The sequence below is a fragment of the Maniola hyperantus genome, chromosome 8 (genome assembly GCF_902806685.2).
Source record: "Maniola hyperantus chromosome 8, iAphHyp1.2, whole genome shotgun sequence".
Lineage (NCBI taxonomy): Eukaryota > Metazoa > Arthropoda > Insecta > Lepidoptera > Nymphalidae > Maniola > Maniola hyperantus.
In genome coordinates this window covers 404,370-417,567 of record NC_048543.1, presented here as the reverse complement: position 1 = coordinate 417,567, position 13,198 = coordinate 404,370, and the positions used below count along the sequence as shown (strand labels likewise).

The 13,198-nt window shown below is 41.3% G+C and overlaps 1 protein-coding gene across 1 annotated transcript in view; it reads left to right on the top strand.

Annotated features, from left to right (window-relative positions):
* The window catches only part of mv (lysosomal-trafficking regulator mauve), a 96,186-nt gene that overhangs the window by 18,599 nt on the left and 64,389 nt on the right, over nt 1-13,198 (top strand). Inside the window, exons 6-9 of the mRNA XM_069500343.1 lie at nt 1,368-1,519; nt 1,931-2,005; nt 2,676-5,056; nt 8,880-9,043. Of these exons, the coding sequence (XP_069356444.1) occupies nt 1,368-1,519; nt 1,931-2,005; nt 2,676-5,056; nt 8,880-9,043 (2,772 nt within the window). The remainder of the gene's footprint in view (nt 1-1,367; nt 1,520-1,930; nt 2,006-2,675; nt 5,057-8,879; nt 9,044-13,198) is intronic.

Sequence of the window (13,198 nt, the reverse complement as noted above, 5' to 3'; positions counted from 1 at the left end):
CTACGCGATGATATGATGATACCATGGGATTTTAAAACCCTAAATCCATGAGAACGAAGTCACGGGCATCAGCTAGATTTCAGTTTTTAAAATTGCGTCTGAACGTAAAAACGTATTTTTCAAGATAAAAAGTAGCCTATGTCAGTGGTCCAGGATCCAAGTCTTCTAACTATACACGTAAAAATACCACGTCGATCGGTTGCACCGTTGCGGCGTGATTGAAGGTCAAGCCAAGCCCTTATAGACATTTTTTTTAATAAGAATATTAGCCATGTTAAATGACTAATATTCCCCTTTCCTCTCCAACTAAGCGTCAGGCGCCGTCCTAGGATGAATAGACAATATGAACGCATCGCATATGAACGCATATGATCTTCAATAGGACATTCAGTAGAACACAGTTTGTTTGAACGCACGGGACGCGCAATCATTTTCGTCGGACGCACGCATCATCGCACGAGCGATTACAATAGGACGGCGCCTGAGGCTTGTGCTAGGAGTAGGTACGACAATAGTGCAACGGGCGGGGTTTGAACCGTCGACCTTTCGGTTTTCAGTCCACTCCTTTACCGGTTGAGCTATTGAGGCTCTGAACATTGTTTCTAACCCCAGTGGTTCAAGCCTTGGGCCGTAATAGAGCAGTCAGTCAGGACAAGTGTTGTAGAAGATGATGTAGTGATGTTTACACGTAAAGTGCTGTGATGCATGTAGTAACACATAACACAGTGTAACACAGTTGCGGCGCTATCGGCGCGCTTCCGCGACCTCAGATAACCGCGCTCGTACTGTCGCAGATGCACGCACGGAGACATTACCGAAACTTATTGTGCCCTAATTAATTAATGCTAATTGCACGTTATACAAAAAATACTATAAAAACATTCTTATTAAGTCAAGGTTATCCATGCTCCATACTAATACTAAAATTGCGAAAGTGTGTCTGTTTGTCTGCTAGCTTTTCAAGTGCGAATCAGGCTCGCGCAACTAGGGTTCTGTATTACAGTCGTATTTTTTCGACATTTTGCACGATAATTCAAAAACTATGATGCATAAAAATAAATGAAAATCTGTTATAAAATGTACAGATGAAGACCTTTCATATGATACCCCACTTGATATAGTTATAGACCTACCTACCTGCCAAATTTCATGATTCTAGGTCAACGGGAAGTACCCCGTAGGTTTCTTGACAGACAGACAGACAACAAAGTGATCCTATAAGGGTTCCGTTTTTCCTTTTGAGGTACGGAACCCCAAAAACGTAAATCCTCACACAACAAGATCAAATGTATGAAAGCTATTTATGCTCTCAGAAGGTATGATAGCGCCATCGCAATTGATAAGAGTGAAGGTTTTCTTTCCTGCAGGGTCTGTCATGCTGTCGTCAGCTGAGTTCAGTGCTGATCTGGCTGTTCGGGGAGACGTGTGCGGGGGACGCGCCGCGCGTCGCCTCGCCCCCTCCCCCGCCCCGCGACCGCGCCCGCCTGCGCCCCCCCATACATGAACTGTTCTCTAGCAGGTATGTGATATGAGGGAAGGTTGCCTGAAGCTCTGTCGTCAGCTGAGGTCGATGTTTATGAATTTAATTTCTAAGCATATTTCGTGGTTTCACGAGTAACGACATCATATTATAATGTATAACGCGTAAAATTTAACTCCTCACGCGCCATTTTAAACTTTTTGTGTCAAATTTCATGTCAAAAGTTTGACATGACAGTTGACCCATAGAGTTGAAAAATATAATACCTCGCCATATTGCGGCAAACCCGTGGAACTAATCTATACAATACCAATACTTAGTGACCATAACCCATGTGGCATCCCTAGAGCAAGTTTTTTACATTTCTGGTCAAGCTTTACAAAGGAATTTAATGACAAATCTTGTCAAGTGAAATGTGAGGATCAAATAAATTTTATAATTTTGTTTAAGGATCTGGGCCAAACAGAAACCATTGAACGTCTCAAGCTCGGCCGGTTCTGCGGAAAAAGGTTCCCTTCCAGGGAGGTGAGTACAGATAAGTCGTACCTGAGATCGGGAAGAGTGGTGGTAGCCTAGTGGTTAAGACGTCGACCTCCTATTTGAGAGATCGGGGGTTCGAACCCGGGCACGCATCTCTTAACTGTTTGGAGTTATAATGCATTTTAAGTAATTAAGTATCACTTGCTTTAACGGTGAGGAAACCTACATGCCTCTCAAAATGAACCATGCAGATATAACTCTCTTGAGCCGTGCTGTGGTGTGCTGTGCTGTCCAGCTGTAGACATCAACAGGTTAACGACGATGACAACTATATACCGCGACAGGTGAAGATGGCAATCGGGGTATGAGGCGAGAGGACGCCCCGCACACCCGCACGTCACCCTCGCTCGCCCGCACCGACCTAGCGTGGGGGCTGTGTGGATGTGCGGGGCGTTCCCTCCCGGATTGCCATCTCGACCTGTCGCGTACTAGAGATTGATTGCCTATGGCCGTCTACGAATAAACACAAAATGCAATAAAAACGAAGATAGGTAACTTTCGAATATGTATGTATATTAATTAAGGTCACTTCACTTCATATTATCGAGAGTCAACTTTAATTAAGCTATATTTAGATCAGCCTCCTATCACGTGAATGTATTTGTTTGTCGGAGAAAGATGTGTGTTGCTAATCTTGTGAATATGTGTTCCCTAGAGCGAGAGTCAGCGGGCAGAAACCAGACGCCGAGGGAAAGGTCAAAAAGAGACCTACGAAGAACGCCGAACAATCCTCAGAGTCCGCCGACTCCAATGACGATTTGCAAATCCTGAATCGTTCTATGACTATCAAAGTGTGCACCCCGAACGACGACTTTGAATACTTCAACTCGCCTCTACGCTCATCAAATGAATATGCCAATCAAACTTTATACATTGATCCCCTGTACCCGCCTCGGAAAGCGAAACCCAAAGCCGAAGACTTCATGACAGCAAAACACAGGGAAATTATTAGTTCCGAAATTAGTACGTTTGAATTTACGTTGATAATAACGGATTTGTTGCAAGAACTGTGCAAAGCGGAGAGCAGCCTGTCCGGGTCGGAAGGCTCACAAATATCGATGCAGTGTATTAATTTTTCGTTAAAAAATTTGTGTTCCCTACAATTCGGATCAATGCCAGCGCAGGCAGCAGCTTACGAACCTTTGGAGATGTCCAGAGTAAAAGTTGCCTTGACGGAACTGTTGATAGTGTCGTTGGATCAAGTGATCATCCATTCCGATTTGTGTGCCAAACTTATTAACAACGGGATTCTGCCGATGCTTCTCAGAATCCTCGAGGACGTTATCTGTAAATCTAGTGCCAAATACAACACCAAAGTTGATCGCCAGAATAGTGCCAAAGAAATAGAAAAACTTAACGACTCGTCAGAATCGGCAAATTTGCTCAAGTTCGTATTCGGTATAGCGTATTCGATAACAGCGTTTTTCCACTGTCTGTTGATGCAATGTCGATCTGTCGAAAAGCTTAGAGAGTTCACGGATCAATTCAAATTGTACGGAGAGTGCCTTAAGGGGGGATTGCTCAAAGAGTGTATGGAACTTATGATTAGGATACCGGGAGTGGATAAGGATGAAACTGTGATATTGATTAGGAAGCTAATAGATTCTATAGGGAAGTTGATAAGTGCTATGAAGAGGGTCAGGAGTGAAGTCATACATTCGGCCGCCTGTCCAAAGAACAGGCATAAAGCGTGCCGGCAGAGGGTCGCGGCGGGCATGCATCATCACCACGACATACTCGGGGAAGCCGGGACTGGCCTTCCACTACCTTCCGCCTGCTGCGTATCAGTCTTATACGGAACCTTGACATCTCTAGTACCAGATGAGGAAGTATCAGCTCAGAAAACGTTAAGAAATAGAATTCTCCGAGTCATGTTAAAGTGTGGCGTATGCTGTTGTTTCTCTCCAAGTTTTCTAATGGAGAATATTGTAAGATTAATGCTGACGCACAGCAACGTCGCGTCCCTCTGCCTTCAATTGCTGGAGCACACGGTATATGGAGACCTTGGAGCTAGCGTCCTAATACCCAAAGTTACAGATCAGTTACCTTGCTCTATATGCGAACAAAGCGATTCCAACAGAGATCTTGGGAGGAAATACTGTCCTCATGGCGTTAGTCCTATCGAGAGAAAGAGTGTGTGGTCGTTTCTGATACATTACAACTCGCTCCTTCAGTTGGACAACCATAATAACGTCCTCCACGCGACCGTGCGACATCTTCTCAAGGTGACGCCAAAATGTCGCATGGAGATGAAATATGAACTACTATTTAGTGTCATTTACCCAACTTTTATAGTCTCCAAGCACAGGTATACCATGAGAATCGAAGAATCGGCGTACTTCTTAACTGTATCCTGTTTGAACATTTTCGCAAGCTTACTCAATACAGTGTCATTTGCTGAACAATTTATCCAAAAAGGAGGCTTGAGCTATGTCCTAGAACTAGTGTCTTTGCCAGAATTTTCGAACCAGTGCTGCGCTATCCTGGAAATAGCAATCATCGTGGAAATCTTTAAACTAATAAAGGAAAACGTGGAGCTTACGTATTTCAGAGAAATGCGTTCACTGGCATCCGTGCAGATCCTATTCAAATCCCTCTCCGATATGACCGAGAAGTGTTACAAAATATACAGAACGAAAATGCCAAAGGAAAAATTCGATGAGCTATGCGATATAAGTAAGGAGAAAGAAATTCTGGCGATATCCTCAAACGAGCAAACGAGACAATCGAGAGTGAAATCATTGCCTGTCGCAATAAAGTCTACTTTTGCGTACGAGAACATGACAGAAGATACGATGGAGGATCATATAGAGGTTTTGAAGAATATCTGTACGTTCTGGAAGTGTTGCGCAGGGCTTTGCTTGTACAGCCCGATGTTCCGCGAGTATGCGGTGGGGGAGCCTGTGTTCGCGGACAGCTACAGCCTGCTCAAGCTCCTACTGTACTATTTGTGCAACTGCGAGTGTTCCAGTACCGAGTCCAAGGTGCTGATCAAGATCATGGAGTCCCTGCTAACTGTGCAATTCGCTGTTTCTGGTGAGTGTCTTGTACTCTTTGAGTGCATGTTTAAGCAATATATTTACAATAATATAATTTTTGTACGACAAAACATTCACAGTTACAAAAAAGTCAGTGATCTCCATGATAGGCAAACTAGAAACAAAAATAAGCTAGCTACTCCTGCGCTCCGCCTCTGGAAGGTGGGAAAGTCATTTGTGGGAATGAGTGTAATATTTTATAACAAAATGCCACAAGCAATTTTAGACTTGCCTTTACACAAGTTTAAAAAATGTGTTAAAAGTATGCTCCTAAAAAAAACATATTATACAGTCGCAGACTATGTAAACGATAAAAAAGGCTTGGATTTGACTCGCTCCAGCAATGCACGGGGCTGCAATGGCTTGTATAGTACGGTATAATAACATTGTAAATTGAAAAATTAAAAAGAGCAACTCCCCTAGATTCCCATAAGAAAGGATTTCATAAATTCCAAGCAAAGCCGTGGGTAATTTAGTTATCCTATTCTTGAGTCTTTAATCGAGCAGGGAAAGTTATTTTGACAGGGAGGGGAAACGGAGAGATTTGATAAAAGCCTTGCAGGTCAAAGATTAGGTAATTAGCCTGATTTGAGTTTAAGTTGTTTGGGCTTTAACTCTTTGTCAATGTTCAAGTTGAGTCATAGATCATTTTACTAAGAAAAACAAAATATAAGAATAGTTGATTTCCTTTTTCGAAAAATGTTACTTCTCTACATAGTATAAAATAAAGTCGCTTCCCGCTGTCTGTATGTATGTATGTATGAACGCGTAGATCTTTTAAACTACGCAACGGATTTTAATGCGGTTTTCACCAACAGATACTGTGATTCAAGAGGAAGGTTTATAGCTATTGTTTAATTCTCAAAAAATTTGAGATCCCTAGAGAAATTGAAATAATGTGAATTAGGTCGGAAAAAAATCCACTCATTTGAGTTTCCGAGGCAATGACACCACATTGCACCCATGCGAAGCCGGGGCGGGTCGCTAGTTCGGTCTTATAAAATTATATAATGAATTTTATAAATTCATTTTAAAAATTACATTTTTAGGGTTCCGTACCTTAAAAGGAAAAACGGAACCCTTATAGGATCACTTTGTTGTCTGTCTGTCGGTCTGTCAAGAAACCTACAGGGCAGTGGCGTGCAGGTCATCGAGGCATAAAAGCTCTGCTTACCTAGTTGAAATGTCTTAGTGCTCATTTTGCACGATGACCTGTCATTTAATAGGTAGTTAGCTAACTAATGCTTACCCTAGGTTTGAATCCTATGCACGCCACTGCTACAGGGTACTTCCCGTTGACCTAGAATCATGAAATTTGGCAGGTAGGTAGGTCTTAAAGCAGACTTTCGGGGAAAAATTAGAAAACCGTGTATTTGTGGTTACATCACACAAAAAAAAATTTGACAGACAGACAGACAACAAAGTGATCCGTTAAGGGTTCCGTTTTTCCTTTTGAGGTACGGAACCCTAAAAATTGCTAGAATTAAAAACTGACCTTGTGTTTTGTAATCAATAATACCAACACGAATAGCGTCAAGCAGCAGTCGTGTGATGGATGGATTACCACGGTAATGCGACACCCATCCAAACTGCTTATACGGTTTCACATTATTTTCATCGATACTTGGCTCTTATTGCTTTGGAATAGAGAACATAATCGTATGGAATTGAACATGTGGTATATGCTCTTCAATTGATGTGTCAGGCGAACTATCGATAGGGATGCTAAACGTTTAGGATTATAATTATTGATTGAGTTTTTGGGGGTGGTTTTGGAATATTAGATGGATGTTTCCGGCGCCCGTATTTCATGCCACTTAGTATAACTTGAGCGGTTTCAGGGCAAGAGTAAATAGGCCCGGGATCGAATCCCCGACCTCCCGAAGAGAAGGCCCGCTCTCTTAATGACTAATCACTAGGCTATCACAGCTTATTTTTACCCAGTATAAGTGTGATATATAACTTAAAAATTAACTCCTCACGCGCCATTTTAACTTTTTGTGTCAAATTTCATGTCAAAAGTTCGTTTTAGTCCTTTCCTTACCAGACGTCGCTCAAACTCCTGTTTTACCCGTTTAATGATTAAATTTTCGAAAATCCTTTCTTACTGTATGTCTACGTCATAATAGCTCTCTGCATGCCAAATTAAGATTTTAAAGGTTAACCGTACTTTTGACATTGACAGTTGACCCATAGAGTTAAAATGGCGCGTGAGGAATCATTTTTAGGGTTCCGTACCTCACAAGGAAAAACGGAACCCTTATAGGATCACTTTGTTGTCTGTCTGTCTGTCCGTCTGTCTGTCAAGAAACCTACAGGGTACTTCCCGTTGACCTAGAATCATGAAATTTGGTAGGTAGGTAAATCTTATAGCTGACATTTGGGGAAAATCTGAAAACCGTGAATTTAGGGTTAGATCACACAAAAAAAAATTAAATTGTGGTCATGAACTAATAATTAGTATTTTCAACTTTCGAAGTGAGTGACTATATCAAGTGGGGTATCATATGAAAGGTCTTCACCTGTACATTCTAAAACAGATTTTTATTTATTTTTATGCATCATAGTTTTTGAATTATCGTGCAAAATGTCGAAAAAATACGACTGTAGTACGGAACCCTCATTGCGCGAGTCTGACTCGCACTTGGCCGGTTTTTACGGAATATAAATGACTTGATGATAATGATAATAGCCTTGACAGTGACGATGCGCGGTTATGCAGCTGATTGCATTTCCGATACTCCTGTGCCGTAGCGGCGCCTATTGACAAGTTAGCTCCACTATAGATGTGTTTACATGCAGTGAGCGTGAGTTTACTGCAGACTATCATCTTACTTACAGTATCTATCTAAGACTAGCTTATGCTCGCGACTTCGTCCGCGTGTACTACACAAATTTCAAACCCCTATTTCACCTTAGGCGTTGAATTTTTAAAAATCCTTTCTTATGCCTACGTCATAATAGCTATCTGCATGCCAAATTTCAGCCCGATCCGTCCAGTAGTTTGAGCTGTGCACTATTATATCTTCTGTGGCTGTGCGTTGATAGATCAGTCAGTCAGTCAGTCACCTTTTCCTATATATTTAGAAAATTGCCCTTTATCGTAAATGTAATACTCCTAATCAATCAATGAATTGTGAACTACAGTTTCCTTTAGGAATTGCATTGATACTTACGTTCTGTACCTGAAAAGGAAAAAGGAACCCTTATAGGATTACTTCGTTTTCAGTCTGTTGGTTCGTACTCTTACTATTTTTTTTTTTTAGAAAACAAACCGCTAAACATATTACAGAGTTTTCACCTTAATCTAGAAATTTCAGTAAGCCAGTGAAGTTTTCACAAAAAAAAATATAAATACTAGTTCCTATATTATATCCCGATCGGGTAGATATGATTATATTTAACTTTGGCCGGCATACAATAGTTATAGGCAGGTAAGGTTTGCAGCTGCAGTCAGGAAACGAATCAGACACATTTCCTGATTTCAGATGCAAACCTCCCGTACTAATAAACGAATATGTCAATATGTTGGTATTTATTGTTATACCTATCGCATGACCTGTGGAGCAGTGGCGTGCAGCTCATAGAAGCATAAACGCACTGCTTACCCTCATTCTAATAAATCAATGCTTATTTTTCATTATAACCTGCCGTAAAATAAGTTCATACCTAAATGCATACCCTGGCTTGAACTCCTGTGCACGCCACTGCTGTGGAGATATTTGTTTCTGCACTGATTACGATTTACTTGTGAAAGATGAAATGTGTACTGCTGCCGAACTTCTCTGTAAGGGTTCTGTATTGTTCCCGATGGTGTGCAGACGCGACGTCCGGTCGGTCGAAGCAGACGAGCTGCGCGGTGGTGCGCGCGGCGCTGAGCGCGCGCGCGTGCGGCGGCGTGCGCGCGCTGTGCGACGCGCTCGTCGGCGTCGCGCTGGCCACGCCCAGCTCCCAGCACGCCATGCCTAGATTCACGCCACTTAAGGTAAGGAACATTCTGTACACTTGCAATCTTCTTCAACTTTACCACAAAGTATAGATCGATAGATAAGCTAAAAATATTTGGATTCCAAAAGTCCATGATCGTGCTCGATCGATCGTCTTTACGTAGCTTTTAGTAATCTATGACTCAAGATAAGAATACGGAAGGGAATTCATTCAACGAAGAAGGAATACTAACCGACCCTTCTTGACTAATGAATAATAATCGTCATTGTTGTATAGAAGCAGGCGTTACTTTGCAGAAGTCCATGATATACAGTGAACCAAAAGCTTAATTTGCTGTAACATGCAGCACGCGAAATCCACCGCCCGCCCTCCCACGGCGAACCATACGGCATGTTGCATCATACAGATTCGACCTGTTTCAGCGGATTATAGCAAAATTAAGCTTTTGGTTCATTGAATAATCATCATTGTCAAGTCAACTGATAAACGTTCACTACTGGAGATAGGTGTCTATGGAAACCGCACACCACGGTCTTGCGCCGCCGCCATCCAGCGGCTCCCTGAGACTCGTTTGCTATCGTCTGTCCACTCCACACAGTGGGCGATCTGCCACCACTGCGCTTTCCGGTGCGAGGTCGTCATTCTAGCAGCTTGGGTGTTCCCTGCCCATTGCCACTTTAGCTTCGTAACCCTTTCAACGAAACGATGAAAATTTTTAGAGATGGTTATTCTTAACCATAGTCGCTTAAGATTAGAGATTAACCCTCTAACAAATAAACCTGGAATAGCGGTGGAATAGTTATACTCTGTTTTGTCTTTCTCTGTCATCAGTAATTTGACATTTGAAGGAAAAAGACAAAAGAGAGTATAACTATTCCACCGCTATTCCAGGTTTATTTGTTAGAGGGATAGAGATTAAGACTTTGTTTTACTATTTAGACTAGACTCTAGAGGTATGAAATCGCTAAGATGTCCGCGATTGTGAAGAGATCAACGTCCGATCATTATGGAATACCTAACTATTATTATCTGCGCTATATGGGTAACTAACTAACTAAACTGCAATAGCCTTGTGTTTATTGTTAACTAGCTTATGCCCGCGACTTCGTCCGCGTGGACTACAAAATTTCAAACCCCTATTTAACCCCCTTAGGAGTTGAATTTTCAAAAATCCTTTCTTAGCGGATGCCTACGTCATAATAGCTATCTGCATGCCAAATTTCATCCCGATCCGTCCAGTAGTTTGAGCTGTGCGTTGATAGATCAGTCAGTCAGTCAGTCAGTCACTTTTTCCTTTTATATATATATATAGATGATGGTCTCAAGTGGAAACACGCCTGTTTATTTTGAATGCACTATACCCATGAGTAGGTCAGTACTCAGTTCGGACCCCTCGCACGGTGTCGCAATAAAACATGATGAGTTCTAACTAACAACCGGAAGATCGACATAATGATTCGTATCGATCTAATGTTAGGTGTTCCGACCGGTTCGCTGGAGGCGCGGACCGCAACCCACTACCCATAGATAACACACTATATATTAGCCACTAGTCACTACCCGCGCGGCCTTCGGACGCTGCGGACGCGCGTATCTCCCCATTACACCATTAACCTATCATACTTTCAAAATTAACTCGCTGCCTTTACGTCCGCGCAATTTCTAGACGATTTTAGTGTTGTGAAACCTCTTAAGTGACGACATAGGTGTCTACGCAAAACCTTAAGCCTACATATCTATTTGGATGTATCAAGAATGTGTTTACAAAATCAATTATTCTAATGATATAATAAAATAGAGTTTGTTTTTGTAAATAAGTGTGTGCAAAGTTTGAGAGAGTGAACTTTTCCAAGTGAATATGTCGAGATTAGAGGAACCTGCTGCGAATGGAGTCACTATTCAGGTGCGTTGTTATTAATATGTATTAAACTAAATCATGCTCGCGACTTCGTCCGCGTGGACTACACAAATTTCAACCCCCTATTTCACCCCCTTAGGGGTTGAGTTCCAAAAAATCCTTTCTTAGCGGATGCCTACGTCGTAATTCTTGTAGCTATCTGCATGCCAAATTTCAGCCCGATAGTAGTTTGTGCTGTGCGTTGATGATCAGTCAGTCATTCAGTCAGTCAGTCACCTTTTCCTTTTCTACATTTAGACTAGGTATGTATTTAAATGCGATGATAGCCTAGTGGTTTAGACGTCGGTCTCCTATTCGGGAGGTCCGAGGTTCGATCACGCTGCTGGCGTGACGACCTCCCTAGCGCAGTGGTAAGCGCTGTGGTCTTATTAGTGAGAGGTCCCAGGTTCGAAGTTCGGGGTTTGGAATTTTATAATTTCTGGTCTGGTCTGGTAGGGTGGCTAGTTACCACCCTACCGGCAAAGCCGTGCCGCCAAGCGATTTAGCGTTTCGGTACGATGCCGTGTAGAAACCTAAGGTGTACCTATGGGTTTAATAAAAACTGCCATACCATGCCAGGTTAGCCCGCTTCCATCTTAGACTGCACCATCACTTACCACCAGGTGAGATTACAGTCAAGGGCTAATTTGTATCAAAATAATAAGTATTAATAAGTATTATTTTTTCATTGGAGACTGCTTAGGTTTAAGTGTTTTATATATGTACTAATTATTTATGCAATTGTAACTGTTTGTCTCTATTAAATAAATAAATAAATTAAATTAAATAAAAAAACGCATCTTTAACTTTTCGGTGATAGCTACCTACAACGTAAACTCTATTGCGAACTTCTGTTTGTGAAAATGTCTAATAAGAAATTACTTTTCGATTTGTAATTTTTATGTTCTAGAATAAGTTTGGTATTTTTGTTTTTTGTATTTTCATTTAAAATAACTAAGAAATAAGAAATTACTATAGGTAATTCAAAGATGTTGTTTCGGTAGCATATCAACTTCAAGGCGAAGAACATAAATAGCTTATTAAAGTATTACATAACTATAATTTTCTACTTCTCAATTACGACTATTTAGCTGATACCCGCGACTGTCCGCGGGATTTACATTTTCAAAAATCCCGTGCGAACTATTTGATTTTCCGAGATAAAAAACCGACCAAATGCGAGTCAGACACGCGCACCGAGGGTTCAGTACTAAAATCGTATTTTTTCGACATTTTTGGATGTAATTTAAGGTTCTCTTGACAGACACGACGGACAGTGAAACCTCAAAAATAACCTATGTCACTGTCCAGGTCTTCAACTATCCATGTAAAAAATCAGGTTAATCCGTTGCTCCGTTGCGGGGTGATTGAAGAACCAATAAACCAACTAACAAACACACAGTTTGCATTTATAATATGGGTAGTGATTACGACTAATTCGCTATCATTATAAGTAACTTAAACTTGATGTAGGTAGGTCGGTTCTCGGTAAACTATTATTTATTAATCAACAATAGACTGCCTGTGTGATGTAAATAACAATTTATCTGTACGACACAGCTCTAAACCCTGACAGTTCTTCAAGATGGGAAACCAGGCTTTCTAAGTCGACAGTGGACAAGTCCAAAATGTGTTTGACCATGTCCGTTGCTATGTCTGCTTGTAACTACTCAATGGCTCAAACGATTTTGATAAACGACTTCGTCCGCGTGGACTACACAAATTTCGAACCCCTATTTTACACCTAAGGGGTTGTATTTTCAAAAATCCTTACTTAGCGGATGCCTACGTCATGAGGCCATTTTGAATTTTTATTATTTATTTATCACTGATGCCCGCGACTTCGTCTGCGTAGATTTAGGTTTTTTTTTTAATCCCGTGGGAACTCCTTGATTTTCCGGGATAAAAAGTAGCCTATGTCCTTCCCCTGGATGCAAGCTATCTATGTACCCGGTTGAGCCGTGAAAAGCTAGCAGACAGACAGACACACTTTTGCATTATAATATTAGTATGGATTCTGTGAAAATTTCAACTCTCTAGTCTCTACCTATTACGGTTTACGAGATATAGCCCGGTGACAGACAGGCAGACAGATGGACAGCGGCGGCTTTAGTAATAGGATCCCATTGGCACAATTCGAGTTCGGAACTCTAAAAAGAGAAAGCTAAAAATTGGTCAATAATATTGTTTTAATTGAGCAACTTTTTCTAAACGGTACTTCTACAATTTTAAACATACATAGATACCGCAACTCATTTGAAATATTATTTTATTAATATTGTTTACTAGCTGACT